This window comes from Sturnus vulgaris, chromosome Z (genome assembly GCF_052056855.1).
Source record: "Sturnus vulgaris isolate bStuVul1 chromosome Z, bStuVul1.hap1, whole genome shotgun sequence".
NCBI lineage: Eukaryota > Metazoa > Chordata > Aves > Passeriformes > Sturnidae > Sturnus > Sturnus vulgaris.
This window is the reverse complement of record NC_142283.1, coordinates 47,284,277-47,305,695: the sequence shown is the minus strand read 5'-3', so window position 1 is coordinate 47,305,695 and position 21,419 is coordinate 47,284,277. Positions and strand designations below refer to the sequence as shown.

The 21,419-nt window shown below is 38.2% G+C and overlaps 1 protein-coding gene across 1 annotated transcript in view; it reads right to left on the bottom strand.

Annotated features, from left to right (window-relative positions):
* The window catches only part of MLLT3 (MLLT3 super elongation complex subunit), a 115,701-nt gene extending 94,338 nt beyond the window's left edge, over window positions 1–21,363 (bottom strand). The window contains exons 1-2 of the mRNA XM_014870525.2: window positions 21,263–21,363; window positions 20,591–20,771 (exon numbers count right to left, since the gene is read on the bottom strand). Coding sequence (XP_014726011.1) covers window positions 20,591–20,771; window positions 21,263–21,274 — 193 coding nt within the window. The 5' untranslated portion in view covers window positions 21,275–21,363. The remainder of the gene's footprint in view (window positions 1–20,590; window positions 20,772–21,262) is intronic.
* Window positions 21,364–21,419: the final 56 nt, after the last annotated feature.

Below are 21,419 nucleotides of genomic sequence, written 5' to 3'. Positions count from 1 at the left end.
AATTCAAACACCTTCCAACATCAAGAGCCAACATCATGAACTAAAGTTTAACAGACACCTATCTCAGCTTTCCAGACAGAGTAACCTCATAAGAAGCCATTTATTTTTTAAGGTCTATAAAAACGTACCATAACATAATACGCCAGGATATTTCTCTATTATAGTACTATAATGGCAAAGCTAAAATTAATATCATAAGTATTTGATAGCAAGTACCTGGTCAGCTGTTTTGAGGAAAGCCTTCTGGAATAAATTAATCATACCATGAACTAAATCAACAACATAAACTCTAAATATTTCACCAATAAAAATTTTATTTACATCACAGTCATCCCCAAACAACTTCCAGGAAGTCAGGAAATCTAAACTTGCCTGTTAAGTACAAAACAAGTCACCTCTTAAATACAATTTCTCTCAACGAAATGTTAGCAATAAACTATTACTTTTCCTCCTACTAACACTAGAGTATTGGCAGAGGAGCAAAGGGAAGAAAAAGAACTACTCCCGAAAGGAAGGTTTTTTGGGTACTGGAAAGGGGCTCCAAAAAAACCTAAACCATTCTAAGTATGACATTAAGAACAAACTGCTTCAAATTACAGTTATCAGCACAATTCTACATATTTCACAGAAACCAAACAGCATAGTCAGTTCCCATATAATGTATTGTAAGAAAAAAAGTGCCATAATTGGTAGAATCTTTTTTTCCAAGGCAATGGGAAAAGAGAATGACAGAAACTTAAAAAAAAGCACCAAACCAAAAACAAAGGCTTTAGGCCTGCAAACACTTAGGCAAGTATGCAGCTTCATGCACGTGCCTCAGAGTGTTTTACCACTGTGTTCAAGAATTTGTGTTTTCAGGCCTGAGGTGTTGGAATTTTTGATGTTTTTAAAAAGAAACCTCATGTTTCAAACCAAAGTATGTCAATAAGCACACAAAAGGTTGCATTAAGCTAATAATCTTTTTTTAAAAAAAGAACTTTGACAAATTTGTCAAAATACATAAAAAATACAAGCCCATGCATGTGTTTGACTTTTAAGATATCTGAGGGTGCCAGTGGGGAGGAGGGGCCTGCTACTTGTTCAAAACAACATCCAGGTGTTAAAGTGAAGTTTGCACTGAACTCAAACTGCTGTCCACAACTGCTCATAACTGCAGTAAGGCAATTCAGATCCCCCTTTTATAAAAACTTAAGTATCGGAAGGCAGGATTAGTTACACACACAGCATGAACAACTTGCTTGCCAATTTCACCCAAGATACAGTGTTGTCACTGATATCATACAGAGATGTTGACTGTTTTGACCTTTTCTAAAGCAGATAAAACCCCCCAAAATAGCATAATAATCACAAAGCTTTTCAGGGTGAAGAAAAAAAAGGAAAAAAGACACCCAAAACCCCCCAAAGAATAAAAAACTGAAATTACAACACCTATCTAGAGCAAAGCAAGTGAAGGAAAAAACTGCTTGAACTACAATGTACTAAATGACTAACAAAATCTTTTTCAGATTTTTTTTGCAGGAGGATTTCCTCATGATACTTATCTCAGACCTGATTAAGAAGACTGAACTTGTACCTTCTAATTTTTTTGTGGAATATTTTTCTCCCCTTGGTCCTAGGAGCAACTTATGTCATTGTTACATGAGGTATTTAACAGTCGGTAAAATTATGGGGTAACAACCTGTTGAATCTAACCAAAGAGATCTCCACTCTAGTTTTTTCATTCATTGTCCTTCACAATCTCATACTCTTTGGGGTTTCCCATTTCTAACAATGTGCAGGAATTTCCCTCTCTCCACCAAGCTGTAATTCTACAAGAGAACCAAGTTCACCAACGTTTGTCAACAGCCATGGTAGCTTCTGTGTCTAACAAGAATGTTAATACAGATCTGAATCTGCAGTCATGTCAGTCAGAGGATACTCAATTAGTGGTTTAATGTCTTGTGGGTAAGACTGTTTTGCTTAACCCTGAACTAGGAAAAATACTCCAAAGCTCTTGGTGAGTCTGTGCTCACCACTTGTCCCACACAGTTCCCCTGAAATTTGATTCTTGACAAAGGTCCATGGTACATCTTCCCTCCACAGAATGAAGAAGATAGAGAAAGCCCAAGCCCATCCTCTCATAAGAATCACCCAGCACTTCTCTCACCTTAACCAAGGCAATTCTACAAGCCAGGAAATGCCTGCAAAAAGCATTGAAAATTTGAAAAGTGGAAGACAAACTTGAGCTAACCACTGTGGACTACCCATGTTTTGGATGAACAAGACCCTCCTTACCTTTTTTTTTTTGTTTGCACTCTCACTGATTTCCGGCCATGCCTTCTCACGTAAACCCATTCAAAAGCTTAGTAAGGGTGTTCAGTCACACCAACACTCCATGTATTTAACTTCTGAAAAATCCAAGCCATTTGTTTCCAACTACATGCTACGCCGAAAAGGAGTAATTACAATTCCATTAGAGAGGGTGAGAAATAGTTTTAAGATTTATAACAAAATGCCTTATGAACAGGTAGATTTTAAGGGCTTGTATGTCAGAAGTTGGAAACTTCAAATTACTTTGCTGCAACCTGAGAGGCATAGTGTGCAGCTAACACCATTCATGTCAATTAGTCCCTTAATAAAACCACTTGATATAGGCCTTATGAAAAACTTGTCAGAAAATTTTTGCATCTGGCCCCATTCACATGATTATACATGCAAGTTAAACAAATTGACCGTTATGACAGGCAAATTTTTGCACATGTGATTTAAAAGCTTCTTCCCTTGCCTTGCTTAAATGAAACATTTATTAACCCTATCTTTATGACATCAGAAATCTCCATTGCTAAAATCTGTCCTGATATCACAGCCACTCTTTTGAAAACTGCTGACCTGGGAGCAAGCAAAATGAGAAGGCAGCAGACTATTCTACCTTTCCAGATATTCAGCGAAGATAAGAGTTGTCCTTATTGGACAGAAAACAGTCCTGGTACTTGTGCCTACTCTCAGCAACACAAGTCGAGGATTTTCTTTTGTTGCTAGTGAGGCAACATAATCTGTAATCTAAAAGATCACAACTAACGAAGGCCTCAACTTGTTGGCGTTTTTTTAAATTATTATTTTACATGAGCATAAAATCATGCATGCAGAAGCCAGCAAAAACATGGGCAAGAACTCTAGATAGATGCACTAACCAGTTGCTGCTCTACAATTTGGCAAGCGTATTTCATTTTTGCCAAACAATTGGCACAAGTCTTCAGGCTTTCATTAAGAAACAGTGTTTGGAGTACTCTAGTCCAACCATGTCCTGCCATTGTCAGAAATGCAAAAAGCACTCCATGATCAACAATACTGTTCCTTGGCGAGATGCTGTGGAATAGTGCTTTAGAAATCTGACATGGTGTACCAAGTGCCAGAAGTACCACTGGAAGTGCCGTACCTTTAAACACTGCCCATTCAGAATCAAAAATTTATTTTCTTTCCTTGCATTGGGAAGATACTCTTCTGCTATAGAAGAAAGACTCCACAAAGAACCTCTCAACTTCAAATTTCTACCAAATTGAGGCTGATAGCATGAATTGGGAAATGATGAGTTATAAATAAAAATACTCATTATGAAAAATAAAAGTTTGCACTGCTTTTACGAAGACAGGACTATTGCCAAATTACAAACTTCTTTGGGAAAATGAACAGGTGATTCAGTTCCACTATGCATCAGCTCCTCTGGAGAGTGTTAAAGTCGTGGTTTTGGCATACAACTGTCAAAACCATAAGGAGTAGCCTGAGTCAGTGCCGACCTCTTTTGTTTACCCTTAGAGAAATGTAACACTTGGCATCCAGTTAAATCTATCACACACATACCAAATCAATAATGCTGTCACATTTTAGTTACATGTCCACCTTCAACCATAATGCTATAATAGCCTACTAAGTTATGAACCTGTAGCAGAGAGAATTCTGCTGGACAGGCAGAGCTCAACTCCCACATTACTGACACACTGCAGCTTTGTCTCCATCACTAGTATGCCATTCAGCTGATAAATACTGCTATCAACTGTGCCAGTGTGCCAAGTGGAAGCCCTTAAAAGAGCACATTGAACTAAGAGGCCTATCTTTAAGTGTCACTGCAATAACCTTCATCTCTGGCATCAGATCTGGAGACAAAAGAAAAACATGCTTGCTCATTTTGGTCAAATATTGTAGAACAGATGTTATGAGGTCATTTACCTTTTCCCCTGCAAATATCAAACCCAAGAAGTAGTCTGATTAATTTTTTGGGGGATTTAAGATTACCAGTTGAGAAACCAATTAGACAGTTTAAATGCTCTCACACAACAACAAACCAACATAAACAAGAGTAAAAAATTCAAGGATGTGCATAGAACATAAAAAGCATAAACAGTTGCATGGATACCACAGATTCCTGAAGGTGTAACCCCAGCTTTGGCATGACCACACTAGAAGTTTTTAAACTCCTTGCTTAGTTGGGCAGTGAAGTTTCCAGAATACCACATGACTTTCATAATGGTAACCTTGCAGGCATTCAAGTGAAGAGGGAATTCTTGCTCTTTAGAAATGTACCAACTCTAAAAATACTAAGACAGCACCCTTTTCTGGCCTTCCTTATCCACTGAGTAAACAGAGTATCACAGGCCACTTCAAGAAAAACAGAATGCATTACTGGAAAAACTGAAGAAAAAAGCTTTTTTAAATATTACATTATTTTATTTTTAAATGAAAAGAAAAGCTTTCTATTACTCTTCTCTTATTACAGATCTGAATGGTTTCTAGTTGGCAGATAACCATTTGTCAGCTAGAGTGGAAACTTTTGCCTAAGTTTTGCAATTTCCTCTGGATCTTAAAAATTAATACTGCAGACGCCTGTAACTCCCATACATGATGCAAAATCTGCAGGTCTTAGAAGTAAGCAAAATTCACTAAAACTAGAGTTCTACAGTAAGTTAAAGCTTCTTGTACAGAAACGTCAGAGCCAAGACCACAATATATCAGCCACAACATCAAAGCAATACATATGCATTCAAGGAATTGAAGAATGTCTTTTGTTTAAACACAGCATATAGTCTTATGTGACAAGCTTCCACTGAACAAGATGAGCCATCAATTTTGACAGCAGGCTGCACCCACACCTATTAAGTCACACATGCAGTCTACTAAATTGTTTGCTGTACACATGAATCCAATTGTACTGACAAGAGCTCTGAGAATAAAATCAGTTATCTAAAAACCAGGACAGCAATCCTTGAGAAAGAGGAAGATGAGAACAAAGTATTTAAGTCGCATGTTAAGCAACTCCAGAACAGCTTATTTTCATCCTTAACGAAGGCACAGTAAGGTTAGTCATAATGCACTTCAGCTTGGTAGATGAGCTAACAAGCTGCAAATCACTTTCTGCAGATAGAGATCTTATTTTATAGATGTTTAAAAGGGACCATATTCAGGGTTTTTTTAGCTATAAACTTTACACAGGAAAGAACGACACAGCAGTAGCAAGTACAAAGAAGTGGTATAAACAAGATCTCTTGTAAGAACCCATTACCTTTTAAAGTCTCTCAGGCACTCTTAGTGTTCACAGAAAGAATGGATGCACTTCAGATTCCTACCCAAGAACTACAATGCATGCACAAGTGCATGATACACATATCAGAAAATGGAAAATAAACTCCTCAGGGTGCCTCAACTAGTGCACAGAGACCAAGATAATCAGAAACTCCACATGATTGTTAGTTTAGAAGCTGAGAATGGGGACAGTATGGAATGAAAAACTTACAAAGGCACTTCGCCTACCACAGACTGTGTATAGTTCCTTTGCACAAAGATAATCAAGGGGAAAACTGCAACCAATTGAGACCACACAAGTGCATAAAGTAGAACATGCACAGCAGATGCACCTCCTCTTCTCCTGTGGACTAGCTCACAGGTCAGAGATGCCCACAAATCACAACAAACTACACTAACTTTTAATTTAATTCTATTTCCCAACAACACAAGTTAGATCTCAAACTTATTTAATACTAGGAACCTGTTGAAAGTAAAATCATTACAGCCATGGTGTTACAGAAGATGGCTGGAGAGTCCCCCTTCACATGCCAGTTGAGCTAAGTGTACCACAAGCGTGAAAGCTTCTTGAGATACATCTGAAAACTTCACCCTGTTACTACTCCACAACTGAATGACTTTCTAACAACTTAGAGTGTAAATTACATGAGAAACAATTTAAGCTACACAACGTTTAAACTATCAACTGCACTGTCAAGTTGCACCCAAGTTACCTGAAGTGATAAATCCTCTAATGACATAGTTTGAATGGCAATTCAATTCCGGCTAAATATTAAGTTGCTCAATTTCTCACACCTCATTGCATAGAGGTATTTGCATCCGATATTTGTAGTCCTTGGATCAACTGTATCGTTTCCATTTCTGGCAAAGCTTTTCAAAAAAGCAAATGCAATACATATTCAAGGCAATACAAAACTCACAGAAGCCAAATCCTCACCAGCTACTTTCAAACAGTCCCATTCCAGGAAGGGCATTGTTACCTCACTGAGAAGCCCAAGAATCGAACCTTAAGCACTGCTTTATAAGAGGGGCAATACTTGTCAGGCCAAATTACTAGCGAGACAACTCAAATCAGGAGACAACATTCAAATACCATAAACTAAGGAACAGCTCCGGCTTAAAAGCAAGATTCAGTTACTGAAAAAGACCTACAGTCTACTCAACAAGCACACCTACAAATCTTGAAGTGTTCCTTCCATCTTTAACAGACAAACATCAAAGCTGGAAACCAACTAAGGGTATAACTCAAGAGGCTAAAAGCCGTTCAGAATAAATAGCTTTAAGCCGAGAGATCTAGAAGGAGCAAATTTAAGGCAAATCCCTCAGCTTATTAAAATGTCCTGTCACCTCCACATACCACAAAACAAAGGCAAAATAAAGAAATCAAGTATTTTTAAGTGGCAGGAGTGCCACTGATAGCATGATGAATGGCAGTAATTCTTGAGATAACAATCTCTTTTAAATATTTTTAGAGTAAGAGCTAACAGGAATACTGAGATTTGATAGGGCAGGTCCGTACTACAAGTGCCAAACCTTGCTCATGCAGAAAGTCCAATAGCAAACAGAAGTTTCATTGCTTCTTGAACAATATTAATGTTCCAGAAGAAATCAGCAGCTTTCTAGAATCAAAAGGAGATCAGAGACAAAGAAATCAGGTGTGCCTAATCTATTAAAAGCAGCTTGGATATCTGCAGGCCTACACAGACCAGCAAAACAATGAGTACTGGTACAGAATTGTTAGCCTCTGCTATGCTCAGCCTGCTGTACTGGGTTATGGATTTTCCTGGTCTCAAATTTTCATTTTTAAGTTGGATAACCTTTTCCTTTCATGGTCTGCTGCATTTACAGAGTATAGACTATTGCCAACTGAACACTCAACAGTGCTTGCAATACTTGCAACCTTGATGCCCCCATAATTGTTAAATACTGGAATTTTCGTCTGCTACCAACTGGTTTTGTTACTCTACCAAGTGACCTGCAGTTCCACATCTCTTCAGGCATGCACAGAGACACAGCAACAGGTCTCCAAATCATAGCCATTAGGTTCTCTTAATGCCAAGTCACATCTCTTTAAATGTTACATTTTTCTAAAAAATTATCTTACAGCACTTGCTTTTACCACAAGCCACTAAATGGTAACCCAGAGAACAGTTCTTCCTTACATCACTCCCCTACACTGGGCTGTGGAATAACCTTACATATATATTTGCATGTTTACTATACCCAAGTGGGATATATTCAGTGCTTCCTAACCCCTGGTTTCCAAGTAAGAGTACTAACACTTCCAAAAGGACTTCCCCAGACAACCAAGAACATATCAAACTACCGTTTCTGGTTGGCACACTTAACTTTTCAGTCACAAATGGAAAGTAATCTGGAGCAAGACTTCAAGAAAACAGCAAGGGCATCAAGCTTACACTCACAAAAGAAAAGTAACTAAGCCCAGTTCTCCAGAAGTGAGGTCACTTGGACTACTTACTCATACTGCTGCATAAGTTTGCATGAATTCTCCTTCTGACTTACTTAGTAATTAAGTTCATATTAGTATGCACATTTTAGATGGCATGATCTAAATGTACTAAGTGAAAATAAAAAAGTGCAATTTCACACTACAAGTACAGTATTAAATATCCTCAAAGTAGACAAGGTCCTTTTAAACTTTTCTTCAATAGAAGGCTTTCTAAGCCCCGTTTCCTTTTTGTTCCTTTGAGAAAATGGAGAAGCAATTTGCATTTACAGCTTAGTTCCTGCTTCCAGAACGCCCCTTTAACTTTTTTTATTATTTTTATGGTGGATATAAATGGCACCAAATTGTCAAATCACAGCTATTTTCTATGCTACCTATACAAATAGGGCTGATTTCTGGCAAGCCATAAAACAATTATGGCTGAATTCCTGTAGCCCTTTGATATTCCAGCTTGCCTGTAGGGCTTCAAAGCCATCTTAGGGCAGCGCTAAAAATCTAATTTCCAGAAGGCACAGAAGGAAAATAAGGCATATCAATTCCCACATTCTCAAACATGAACACACCAAAATCTTTGCACTGGGATGATTATGTTTGAAAGTGACTTAGAACAAACACAGATTAGATACAGCAACAGTTTAAATGAACACTGCTTCACAGAAAGCAAAGATACAGACACCTTGAGAAAAAGCAGGCATAAGGCACACTACACCTGATTCGCTTTCTGCAAGTTGGGAAGCACATTTTCCTGCTTGAGCATTCAACTCTCACCCCTTGTTGTGTGGAAGCAAAGAACGGGGTGACAAATAATCAAAATGTGTAAAGCGACATGCAGAAACTGCCTAAGTCTGCAGAGGAAGCAAAGATATAGTCCTTCCCTTTAAGATACTGATATTGCTGGTAACAATTTACATACACATAAAGATGCAATAATAACATGAACTTGAGAATTTATCTAAGTGTATTTTACATTATTATTACTATTACAGAAGTGTCTCCCCCTCATTTAAGCTAGAGAAGCTGTACCAATGTGATTTCTAATAACCATGAAAAATAGAGATTTTTCATGAAAGAAACTAGGGGACAACACCATAAGCCCTTTAAATAAATTAGCAACATTTTTGCCTCTTAACATGGAATTTCAAACAGATTCAACTGAACAAACTGAAGACGGATCACTATATTTCTTAACATAAGAGAAACTTTCATGAAGAAAATACTATTTGAGTAATATAATTCACATTGGTGTAGACACAAAAAAATGGAAAACATCTTTAAACTCCCTGTTATTTAAGTGTTTGCTGTTTTTTGGTTGAATGCTAAAAAATTTTTAGCAGTTGGAATTTTTGCCAGTAATTCCTGCACATTCTTGTGCACAGGCACACAATATGAATGTAAATAGATAGAATCAATAGTAAACCAGATTTATGAACTCTCAATTCTAAAGCTGTATAGATGAGTACATGCATAATTTGTATAAATGAGGCACATGCACCTATGTCACATTTTTTCTCCTCACAGAATGACTTCACATGTTCTAGAAAATTAAAAACATCCAAAACCATCAAACCACAAAAAACCCCAAACAAACAAAACCAAAAACACAGACAATGACAATTTCATTCTAAATCCATCCTCTTAAGAGTAAGTACTAACCTGGTGATCTCTAACAAATGGTTTGGTCAATAAAGTGAATACCATAAAAGGGAGAGTAACCTTTAATATTTGGTCTTTCCTGATTGGTGCCCAGCTCCCAATATTTTGTGGCACTTTTGAAAACACATGCTTCGCATGATCATTTAGCATTTCCCCTAATTTTTACGAAGTCCACTCTTCTTAACTTTGGGAACAAAAAATCGCAAAAAACCTTTCAATCCCATACCTGGCCATTGCTGGAGGCATTTTGCACTTCATGTATCCCTAATCTGCAGTTAAATCATTGGGCCCCCACATTGGTTTTGTGAAAACTATTATAGCAATGGTTTAGATATCAGCTATGCAATATTGATGTACAGTACAACAGGCTGCATAAAAATGAATGAAAGAAAATTTTCTCTTGAGAGCTGGAAGAAGGCACTGAAGATAAGGTGGCTTATCTTGCATGCCAGTCTTAATCACCATTAATTTCCTTCGGTGCTTTTCATGCAAAGATACAAATGCCAGTTTTCTTTATTTTGGAATAAAGCTAAAAAAGAAAAGGAATAGTAGATGGATATTCCAGAAATTTTCTGAGTTTCGATTATGTGATTGAAATTTCAAGGCAAGCAAACTGATTTAATCACTGTATTAGGTTCCAAAATCACTTATTGGTAAAGTTAAAACACAGTCTATAAAATTATAATATATGTAAACAAATTTACAGATTGTGTGCAGCTCTATATCTTATTTTAAGACATACATATCAAATACTGATTAAACCGATTTTAAAAACCAGAGGTTAATTCAGATTTTTATCAAGAAAATATTGTTATCTAGATCTAAGGACAGACAACAAAGGAAGGAACTTAAATCAAAATGTTAAATTTTTCATTGTCTAGAATACACATATTGACAACTTCCTACATCTAAACTACTCCTAAACAAAATTTGGAGAGAAAAAAAAGACCAAAAAAAAAGAAACAAGCCACAATTTAAATATTCCATATTGAAACACAATTGACATGTCAAGCATACAGTCAAAAGTGGCCTATCTTCAAGTAGTTTATTAGTATTTCAACTAACATAAATTTCAGCTCAGGAATTAAGACAAAAATGCAAGGAAATATCCTTGCAGTGCAAGACCAGTAATCTAATACAACTAAACTTTTGTTTCAACACCTGTGAGGTCTGCCAGGATTGTTTAACTTTGCTTCTATTGTATCAAAAATTCAAGGAAGTAACCTAATGTAGATCTGCTTCATAGAAACGAATTTGTTTCTATTTAGCTTCCAGGCAATACACACTAGAAGGGCAGTGCAAGAATGGGACAGCAATACCTGCAGAAGTGAACAAGTATTTTATTGATGCTGGCTGCCTTATTTGATTTAGGGTCAAGGGCTGGTCGCAGTGCATTTGCACACAACTGCCAAAGGTACTTAAAGAGCTTGGATGGACTTGCTTCCTTAGGTACACTATTTTTAAGTCACCTGTAATATCTTTTATTAAAAGAATTACCTAGGGAAGAATTATACAGAGAATAATAAAAGCCAATATTCTTACAAGAGAGGATACTAAGTAATTATAGAGACTAGAGGGTTATTACCTCCCCCTACTTACACAGATTTACACAGAGTTTAAGAGCACAAGACAGGGAATATGCTTATGTGTTCTGGTTGCCTTTTTCTTAAGCAAAAGAGTCTTACATTCAGACCAATAAAAAAAAAAATTACAGCCTGAGAAGTCTTCCTGAAATATCTGTATTCTTCAAATAGTAAAGATAATGCAACAGCATTGCTATATTGACACTTCTATTAACCTAGAACTGCAATGAATAATGAGTAGACTATAGGCAAAATACTTTTTGCTGAAAGGACATCACACTGCAGAATTTGGCACAACTGAAAGTGGCCCAAAAAAGCCTTACAAAATTTAAGTTGGGACCTTTTGTTTTAGAATATTTACCAGGTACAAATGGAATCATTTACAATACTCACAGAAGCCACACACTTAAAAACACTTCAGACACATCACTGACAGCCAGGCAAGGAAAAAACTTGAGTACCAAAAAGATTTAGTCTTAACAGTGCAAGAATTTTATCACAGACAGGAGAAGACCTTTGCAACTGTAAGAGACAATCTTACTAGTAGCAACAACAAAATAGATTAGGAACCCTCATATATTATTTTTCAAGAACATTATCTTCTGGTTTTTGTACAGCAAACAAAGATTTCTTTGTCAACCTCAAAAGGAAAGACTAAACAAAGCAACACATTTACAAAACACACCTTTTGGGGGTTTTTTGACTCTCAAAAAACATATATGCTTTCTAAGCATGTTCCTTATCATTATCTCTTTATTACTTGCTATTCCTCATGCTAATGCCAGCTCATTATATTTTAGATATCTGAAATTTACCTGTTGAGATCTTCTTTTATAGTTAACTGATCTTACCCAAAACTGGTTCAACTGCACTTCCATCCTCTTGTCAGCTACTAAATTTAGGGAACAATCTACATAAATACTTTCCACATTCAGTCTTCAAACACAATACCATTCCACAGCCTTCCTCCCCATTCTGTAAAAATTCCAGAGCAGATCCTCTGCAGAGTTATCCACTGGCAGCAGATACCCAGCTCTGTCTCCTTGCCACCCTGTCCATTGGGTCACTCCCTCGTGTGCTGCCTGTGCTACACAGGAGCCAGGCTCTGGAATGCAGTGCCTGTTGGGCCAGCGCTCCGCAAAACAAAAGCCCCGAGCCCTGCGAGGCACAGATAGGGCGAGCAAGCACACTGTGCACAGGACACAGACTCTCTGCAGCACCTCCACTTCATAAGCATTCCTCTAGTGAAAGGCGGCAGCTGGATATTGGGTGCAAAGGGCTTGGCATTGGATCTGGCTAAAAAGAACTGATCTTACTATTCTGCTTATTAATGTCCATTTCTTTCCCATAGCAAAAGCTTACGCCACAGTGGCAAAACACAACAACATCTCAAAAAATATTGCAAGAGTGCATAACTCTTAAATGTGAAAGCTTTTCAGCCTTTTATGTTTAGTGGTATTTAAAGAAACACTTTGTCAGAACTATTTCAAAGCAATGTTCACTAAGACCTTTTCACAAAAGCAGGTTGGAGACTGTACAATTTCAATATACTTTACTCTTTCACATACTTTTCCTTTTCCTTGTAGCCACATTAAGTTATTTGAAGACACCAAGAGTATCCAGAACTACAGTGCACTGAAAAAAGGCTGGGCAAGAAGAAGAAAACTAACAAACCAAAACAAAAGAAAAAATATATAACAGTTAAAAAAAAAAAAAAAAAAAAAAAGGCATTATCCTAGCTAAAAATACCTGCCCTGGAATATTATGCCAGATCTGTGCATCTCCATCCTCTGAGAGCACACAAGACTTCAAGTTTAATCCACCCTCTCCTCTTTCTCAGTAGAACATGGTGACAGTGCTGCAATGACACACTCCCATTGTGTAAATTATTTTTACCAAGTTCTTCAATAAAATAATCACTTGGTATTTACATTATGCAAAATGAAATGTGCATATTTTTTGTTATTACAGAGCCTGGTGAAGGACAATAAGAGGAATTAAAACTCTCCTTATCCATTTAATAACAATCAATCAAAATTCCTCAGGAAAAATTCATTACAAGAAAGGCTGCTTCAAGTAACAGCAAACATTTTTGAACCTGCCATTTTTCCATACAGATGATGGAAAACAACGTGATTGCTGGTCTCTAGCCCACAGGGTCAAGTAGTTCTGTTTCCACTGAATCTCCACATTTTTCCTTCCTGGATAACTTGCCCTTTAAAGTTTGCACACAAAAGGTAAAATACTGTCTGCCTCTAAGTAGACGTAGTCCTTGATTTCCCCTACAAGCCTACACCTTGTCTGTAAATCCTTATTTCAAGATGTATGTTATGTTCACATTACTTCTATCTAGAAAGAGCAGAACAATTAGTGTCCCACTGAATTAGGTGGAATTCTTATGTACAAGCTTTAGAACAGCAGCTGCAAATAGAAAATTTAGACTTATCACAAACCACAATATATCATAGGAATCATCAGCAAAAATCAATCCACCTCAAACTGCTAATTCAGTTCTGCTCTTGTTTTGCTTTGTTATGTGTAATAATTCACTTCATCATCATAACCATTTGAAAATAAAAACAGCTATGCCAGTATCTACCTTTATGACCAAGATGCCCTATGAAAATACATACATCCTACCGTGTATAGTCATTTTTTTTACATAGAATTATGGACCAGTAACTACAGTCATACAATTGCAATTTGTATGCATCAGCTGCTCAGAATACATCTGAATTGCATTTAAAAGAAATTACATTTTATCTATCTTTTAGATGATGTTATAGCTGTCAAGACATCGGTTACCATAGCATACACAAATTTTAAAATCAAACTCATAGAAACCCACTGGGCACATCCAGGCAGCTCAAAGAAACAAACCTGTACTCCTCTAAAAGCCAGAGACAGTGCAGGAGTTTGGCACAGGATTAACAGTGCCAAATACATAAAGCACATACCTGGCAAGCAAAGGAGAGAATTAAAATACTAATAAGACCTCTGATGACATAGATAAATAGATATAATTTTAAAATCAATTTCCATATAGATATTTAAGTAAGCATACAAATACTTTATGCAGTAGCCTTTTCTTCCAGCCCTTTATATACTAAAAGACACATCAAAAAGACAAAAAAAAAAAAATACAAAAAGCAAACAACATCTTGAATTACAAGCTAAGTGTTTTATGACAAGATGAGAAATCAATTTTCATGCTAATATATACAAGTGTTAGAATTTGACTGTTCCTTTGTCTTCATATATGTCTATCAACCATTGCCAGGAAGGGAAGAAAGAGGATGGTCACCTATGAACTAAATTCTGCTGGTTTAAAATTGCAGGTATTTGTCACAAGAATCTCACAAAAATTCATGTAGTCAAACTTCAGCAGCCTAGAGACTTAATTCTGGATTAAATATTTATAAATTAACTGTGTTTTCCCCAGCTATTGCAAGCATCATCAGCAAGCTTTACATTCAGGTTGCCACTTGAATGTATCAAATTGTCTTTTTTATAGATTCTACCAGAATAAAGGACAGATTAATCCTCTTCAACATTTCTCCCCAAAACCTGAATGAAAAACTATAAAAAGCCCCAAATCAATACCCAACACACAAAAAACCAATCCTAACCATACTGCACATCGTTACATGAACAGCCTTCATATTTAAACGGTACCACAAAAAATAGTAACAGATCTATGTCCAACATTTTACAACCTACTAAATCTTAACAGACTTATGCCATATGAACTTATGCCTGCAGTTCATATTGCCTAACCTGTAGTTGCAAATAATACATGGTTTAAACATTTGACACTATTTATTTTTCTAAGGATAAAAACTGTACAGATGTAAATAGAGTCACAACAATAATTACTGAACAACACAGTTCTTATTTTCTTAAGTAAATTTAACTAATTCCAGTTTTAACACTGAGGTATCTTCTCCCACATCTTACTTTAAAAAAAATGATAGATTTGATCTTAGACAGTGTAAACTCTTTTTTTCTCTAGTTCAAGCAAGTATTATTCTACAGCTATTAAAAAACCTTTTTGAAAGCCCTGAAACTACACTTTGTGCCATCTAAAATCTGTAAGAGATTCTACAATCAGCAAATATTAACATTGCAGCTTCAGTAAGAAGTAACTAGAGTTTCTTAAAACGAAAAGAACTGTTTCAGCAACTAAAGGTTATACAAATTTTCACATTTACAAATAATGTGAAACAACCGAGGTTCATCTTTCACGACTTGAGAGAGTCAATTGATTGGCAGTTTCTGACAGAAAGCAGCATTTGGCCTTGCAGAAACATGCTAACAGGGAGAAAAAATGAAGGTAGAAGTAGCATCTCTCCCATGCAGGAAAATTAAAATAAGCACACACTGAACACAAATCACACAATTAAACCACATAAAAAACTGGGCAAATAGACTAGAAAAGTTTTAGACACTGGAGGATGCAGCCCCTATTTCCCCAGTTTTTTCACACTGTTTACTTCAAAATAAAGCCTAAACACTGGCTATGAATGTAATTATTTTCTTGAGTCATATCAACGAGGGGAAATTTATTAGAAAACAGGTTTCCTGCACATATAGTACCTTAAAATCAAGGCCACCAATTATTTACTGATGTCACTCATGTAAATATAAAATGTGATAGTTTCCCTACATTGAAACTCTTTACACTTTCTTTTAAGTCTGTGAAATGATTTACATCCAGCTGAATGAGAAAGTGCACCCAAAACCACATGTGTACTCTCAAAGTCATTCACCTTCATATTCAGTAGTAGTAAATAAAAGTCTCAAGAGTTTCCTGCTAAACAAATGTTTTTCACTAGGTAGCAGTCATTTCATGTGACTATTTTGCAACTAAGAGCAATAACTGCCCTAAAAGATGTAGTATCAAATCTGTACCTGTTAGATTAATGAAAAAGAAATTCATCAATGTGCCTATCACACTTAGATGGTTAGGCTCAGGCAAATTTAAGAGGGAAAAAAGCAAAGAAAATATACCTAAAACTGATCTAAGTTCTTAAATGTGTAGCTAAATATTCTAATAAAATATACAGCATAAAACTGTTTGCCTGTTTAGTGATCTTGATGGTCTGCCCACACTAGCTAGTCTGAAAGGAAAACTTCAATCATCTAGGAAGAATCTTCTTATAGGTCCCTATACTCGCACCACTCAGTTCACTAAAATTATTGGAGTTAAGATTCTCATTAGCTTTAAATAGAGGACAAAAAGGTTTTTTTACAGTTAAAAATCATTAAAAGGAAAAATAATTAAACAAGAATAGCAAAAGGCATCTCTTACAGTAACTAAATGTATTTCAAACTGTTCTGATTAATTATAATCTCATTCTGCACTAACAGACAGTCTTAATGAAAACAACCAATGCTAGAAATGTGAACTTTCTAGGAGACAACTGCAGTTGGCCCTTCCTGTACTAGAATACCGAGAAGCTTTATTTCCACCACTTTGCCTATCATAGTAAAATTTACTGAGCTAAGAGATGCACTAAGCAGCATTGCTCTCAGCTCCACAGAGAAAGAAACATCTCCCACTTTTATAGTTACAACATTCCAGTGATCAAACCAACATCTTCACATTGACTAAGCTATTAGCACAGAAATATTGCCCACCGTTTTTTTAATAGGAAAAATTTAATTTGTCAAAATGTACCACTGATCAACAGAAATTTAACCACTTAGACACATTAGTTCCAATGCCATTTCTGAGGTGTGCTTATTAGTAATCAAAACACAAAAGATACAGTATTTCAGTTTGATAAAGAAATGTAAGAGAAAGTCAGGCAACTGTTGAAGAGCATCAGCATTTGTTGGGCAAGAAGAAAATATTTCTACATTGTCTAGCATCCACACAATTAACGAGACATTATGATGCAACAACAGCAGCTCCTCTTTTCGAGGCAGTATAGCAGTGGATCAAAACTAACCACAATCTGGTGACACCTTTTTTCACAGACATGCTTTAAAACATTTCTACATACAGGAGTATTTTCTTCACATGAATGATGAAAGGTAAGTAGCACATGCTTTGAAATAAAGGTAGAATCTTTTAAATTCTCCGCATTTTCTCTCAACCAATTTATATCAGCAGACAAGATTTGCAAACAGCAGGATTTGTGATTGCATGATGATCCTAACGAGCTTTTGTCTTCTAAATACTACTCAAAATTGAATCTGGGCATGACTCTACTCTCTCTAATATGATTAGCAGTCCTGTTGCCACCCTCCCATGAAACTACTCATGGAAATCAGACAGCAGGAGCAGGCCATTGAATGGGATGAAGTAAAAAAGACAAATCACTGCACACTTCTGTGTGCTCCACCATGCAAGGATAAACTTAGGCACTCAGTCATCATAAGGCAAACAGAAAGCAATAAAATCACTGCCAAGCTCAGGATTTTAAGGTGAGACAGGCTGAAAGATGAAGAATACTATTTTATTAGGTCACTCAAGCTTATCTACACTTTGTCCCCTGTTAGTCACCATCCTCTATCCATCATGCCAAAACACACACATCAACCTGCTCTGCACTCCAGTGACTGAATACCACTCGGTAATGCTGCCACCTTAAAAGTAATGCAACTTTGGGATACAGGACCCTGCTTGCTCTGCAGCAACTATTAGCAGAACAAACACTTGGACACACCTTTGCAAACTCACTGCCAACATCTAGTATTTCCAAAAATTTCTAGCATAAACAGATAAGCAAAGCCATAGTTGTAGCTGGCAAACTGACAGTTTATCCAGCTATTCTCATAAATTTGCAAAGCAAATGACCTGGCAATAATTTATCTCCCTTGCCTCTCCAGTAGCTGGAATTACTGAGTCCCTAATAAAAAGTGATCTAGCAACAGAAGTACTTTATGAGTTAATAACACCTATCTCAGCTTGTTGATTTATTATTTTCAAATTGATCCATAAGCTTTACACACAGACCTAATGAACTAATATTTTTACTAACAGGCACACATCGTGGAGCAGCCACTCTTAACATGAATGCAGAGATAAAAAGAACACTTATCAGTCAACTAGGTGTTATTATGGCTAGCTGGTATACTAGTACTTGTTTTTGATTAATATTACACAGCTAATTTCAGCACACTAAACTCATGGCTCAGGAAAAATTTGTGAAATTACCAGGTATCTCCAACTGGTAAGTTCTCCTATGCTAAAATAATAAAGTATATAACTCCAGATAAAGTGATGGAAAACAAATAGTTTGATTAACACTTCAAACATGCATATCATTCCTATTAAATATGCAACACTTGAGGTATCAAACCAAACTAGTAGAACTGATTTACAGAGACCAAAAAAACACCTTAGAATACTTCTGCCAAAAATTTTCACAGTACTTCTAAATTAGAAAGACAAACTGCTCCCATTTACAAGGCACACATTCCCACCACCCTTTAAAACACTTCACAACAGCAGAAAACATTCTAGGTAACTCATACATGGATCATTCCCTCAATGTGATTTCAAGCACCTGAAATTTCTTCAGCATCAGTAGTTTCAGGAGGCTAAGCAAAGCCCAGAAGTGAATGGAGTGCCTGCCATCCAAGTTATAATCTGCTGATAATCTGAGAGTGGCTGCAGAGCTCTCCTACGATCCAAGGCAGGTACAAGAACTGTACAAGTCCTCTCCCTCACAGGCTATATAAGGAGGCATCTTCCCAGCAGTTGTCACAACATGAAAATTATGCATACAAACAAAACCCCAAAATTAAACCCTTGAAAACAATGACTTAAACTGCTGTATAACTGAATTCAGTAGCTATAGAAACCAAGCAAGTGGCAAATGATGTATCCTTCACTTGCAAAACTCATGAACTATATTCTTATTAGCAAGCTCCACATCACACCTAGCAACCAAATTTGGGCAGCAGACTCATGATCCCAGAGGCCAGACAATAAGTAAATAAATATAGCAGAGATAATAAAAGCAGAGAAGACCACCAACAACCCTATGCAGACCGGGCTTCAAGTATTAAGCACATTTTCTACCACTCACTTCATACAATACATCATCTAATTCACTGAATATGAATCATATCATCTCAGCTATTTAGGCGACTTAGACCTTCTCAGGAGATTTTCTGCCAAACTATCTAGATTGACTTAGAATAAAGCAAGAGAAAGCCTCACTAGAATAAGCTGGGCAATTTAATTCAACAGTAATTCTGCAGTATTTCATACAATTCACTGAAAATCGTTTGTGTAGTACTGCACAGATTTGAACAGATCCAAAAAAATATATTGATGGTATGAAAATAAAAGGGAATTAATGCCTGTACTTCAGAGGATAAACTCTGTAGCTGAAAAACTGTAATTATTACACTCTGATGTTTAAGGGAAGGAAAGCATCCTAGAGAAAACAGTCGTTGACACAAAAAAGTTACAACCTGGTATTTTCCAACTGAGAAACATAAAATCAAGCTGTGTTTTTTACCCTATCACAAAGCAAAGCCTTTTTATCTCAACACTCAAAATTTTTGCTCCATGAACATTCAATTCATCACCCCCCCAGCTCCAAGCAGACAGGATTTATGATTATGTTGTTCTAAGGAACTGGAGAAGTACTAGATGCCAATAAAGATTACAGATTAAATGAAAGATAACTCCTAAGCATTGTGTCTGTATAGATAAATAAACCTGCCCACTTCTTTTATTTTTTGTACTGTTACTTCAGCCAATCCCACTACAATAACCAAGACAAGGAAAGGCTCTGGAAATAGATCTGGAAACAAAAGGCTTCCTACATGTCTCCCAACCAAACTTGTATGTGTACAAATGCACCACACATTCACACCTTTTGAGACTACTTTATCTACTCACGAAGAGATGAACAGGCAGGGTGTTGAAGGAATCCAAACACAAATACCAAAATAGGAACAGCAACACATATACAGGCATCCCTACTCCAGTCATACAGGATATCGGGAGAAAACAACACCAGCCAGAGGAAAGTAACACGTGGGCAAAAATCGCCAGTGAGGACCTACGCTGGGACAGAAGCTAATCCGTGCCACCCACCACGGAGAGACCAGAAGGAGCCCGGACCCAGACCCACGGCCGGACCAAGCTCTGCGACCAGCGATGGCATCGCCGCGGCAGCAAGGCGCGGAAGGGCAGAGAGGAGCTCCCCCCGACCCCGGGCAGCCCTCCGAGCGGCGGGAGAGAGCCCCGGCAGCCCACCACCGCACTGCCGGCCGCTTTTGTTCTCCACCGAGACGGGCACAGACCCGCCGCCTGCGCCCGCTCCGGGCCGCCTCCAAGGGCTCATCCCAGGGGAGACCCCACTACCTCTTTTCGGCCTGGGGAAGCTCTCGTGCAGGTGAAAGATGACTTTCTCCACAAAGTGCTGAATGTTGCTATGCTCAGGCCCTCTGACAAACACCATCCAGTCGTGGGTGAAGCCCTCCACGGTGGGTTTCTTCCTGACCTGGGCTCGGTGTCCCAGCTCCAGCTTCACCTGGACGGCACACTGCAGAGGAAGAGGCGGGGAGAAGCCGGTAAGCGCCCCAACAAACAGAGATAGGGCTAGCGGCCGAGGGGAGCCGGACCCAACGCGGGCAGTACGGGGACACACGGACACAGCTGTACCATAAACACGGCAGAAAGGATTTGGTGGGGGGTGGGTTGGCAAAACCAGCAAGGCAACAACCAAAACCGCTGCAACAACCAAAACACGGCCCCACGGGGGAGGGCGTAGGACAGCTCTCGGTGTCACCAGGAGAGCGCAGGGAGGCGACCCGGGGCCCGCTGTCAGGGACGCTCCGTCCTGCCCTCGGCGCCTCCGCGCTCGCTGCCCGCGCTGCGGCGGCAGGACCACGGCTCCCTCCAAGTGCGTGCGCGCGCCGCGCCGCCGCCGGGAGCAGCGGGAGGCAAGGAAAGCCGCATGCGAAGAGAAATTCCCGGTCACGCCAGCCCCTTCCCAGCGGCGCCGGCCGGAGGAGACCCGCGCTACTCACTCACCGAGCCGGCCATGCCTGGAGCGCCGGTACCGCCGGGGCGCTCGCTGCCGTCCCCCACCCCCACCGCGCAGCCCTAATTCATGAGGACGTGGAGGAGATGGCGGGCGCGCAGAGAAGCGGTGAGCGGTCGGCAGGCATCCTCTATTTTTCTGCTCCGG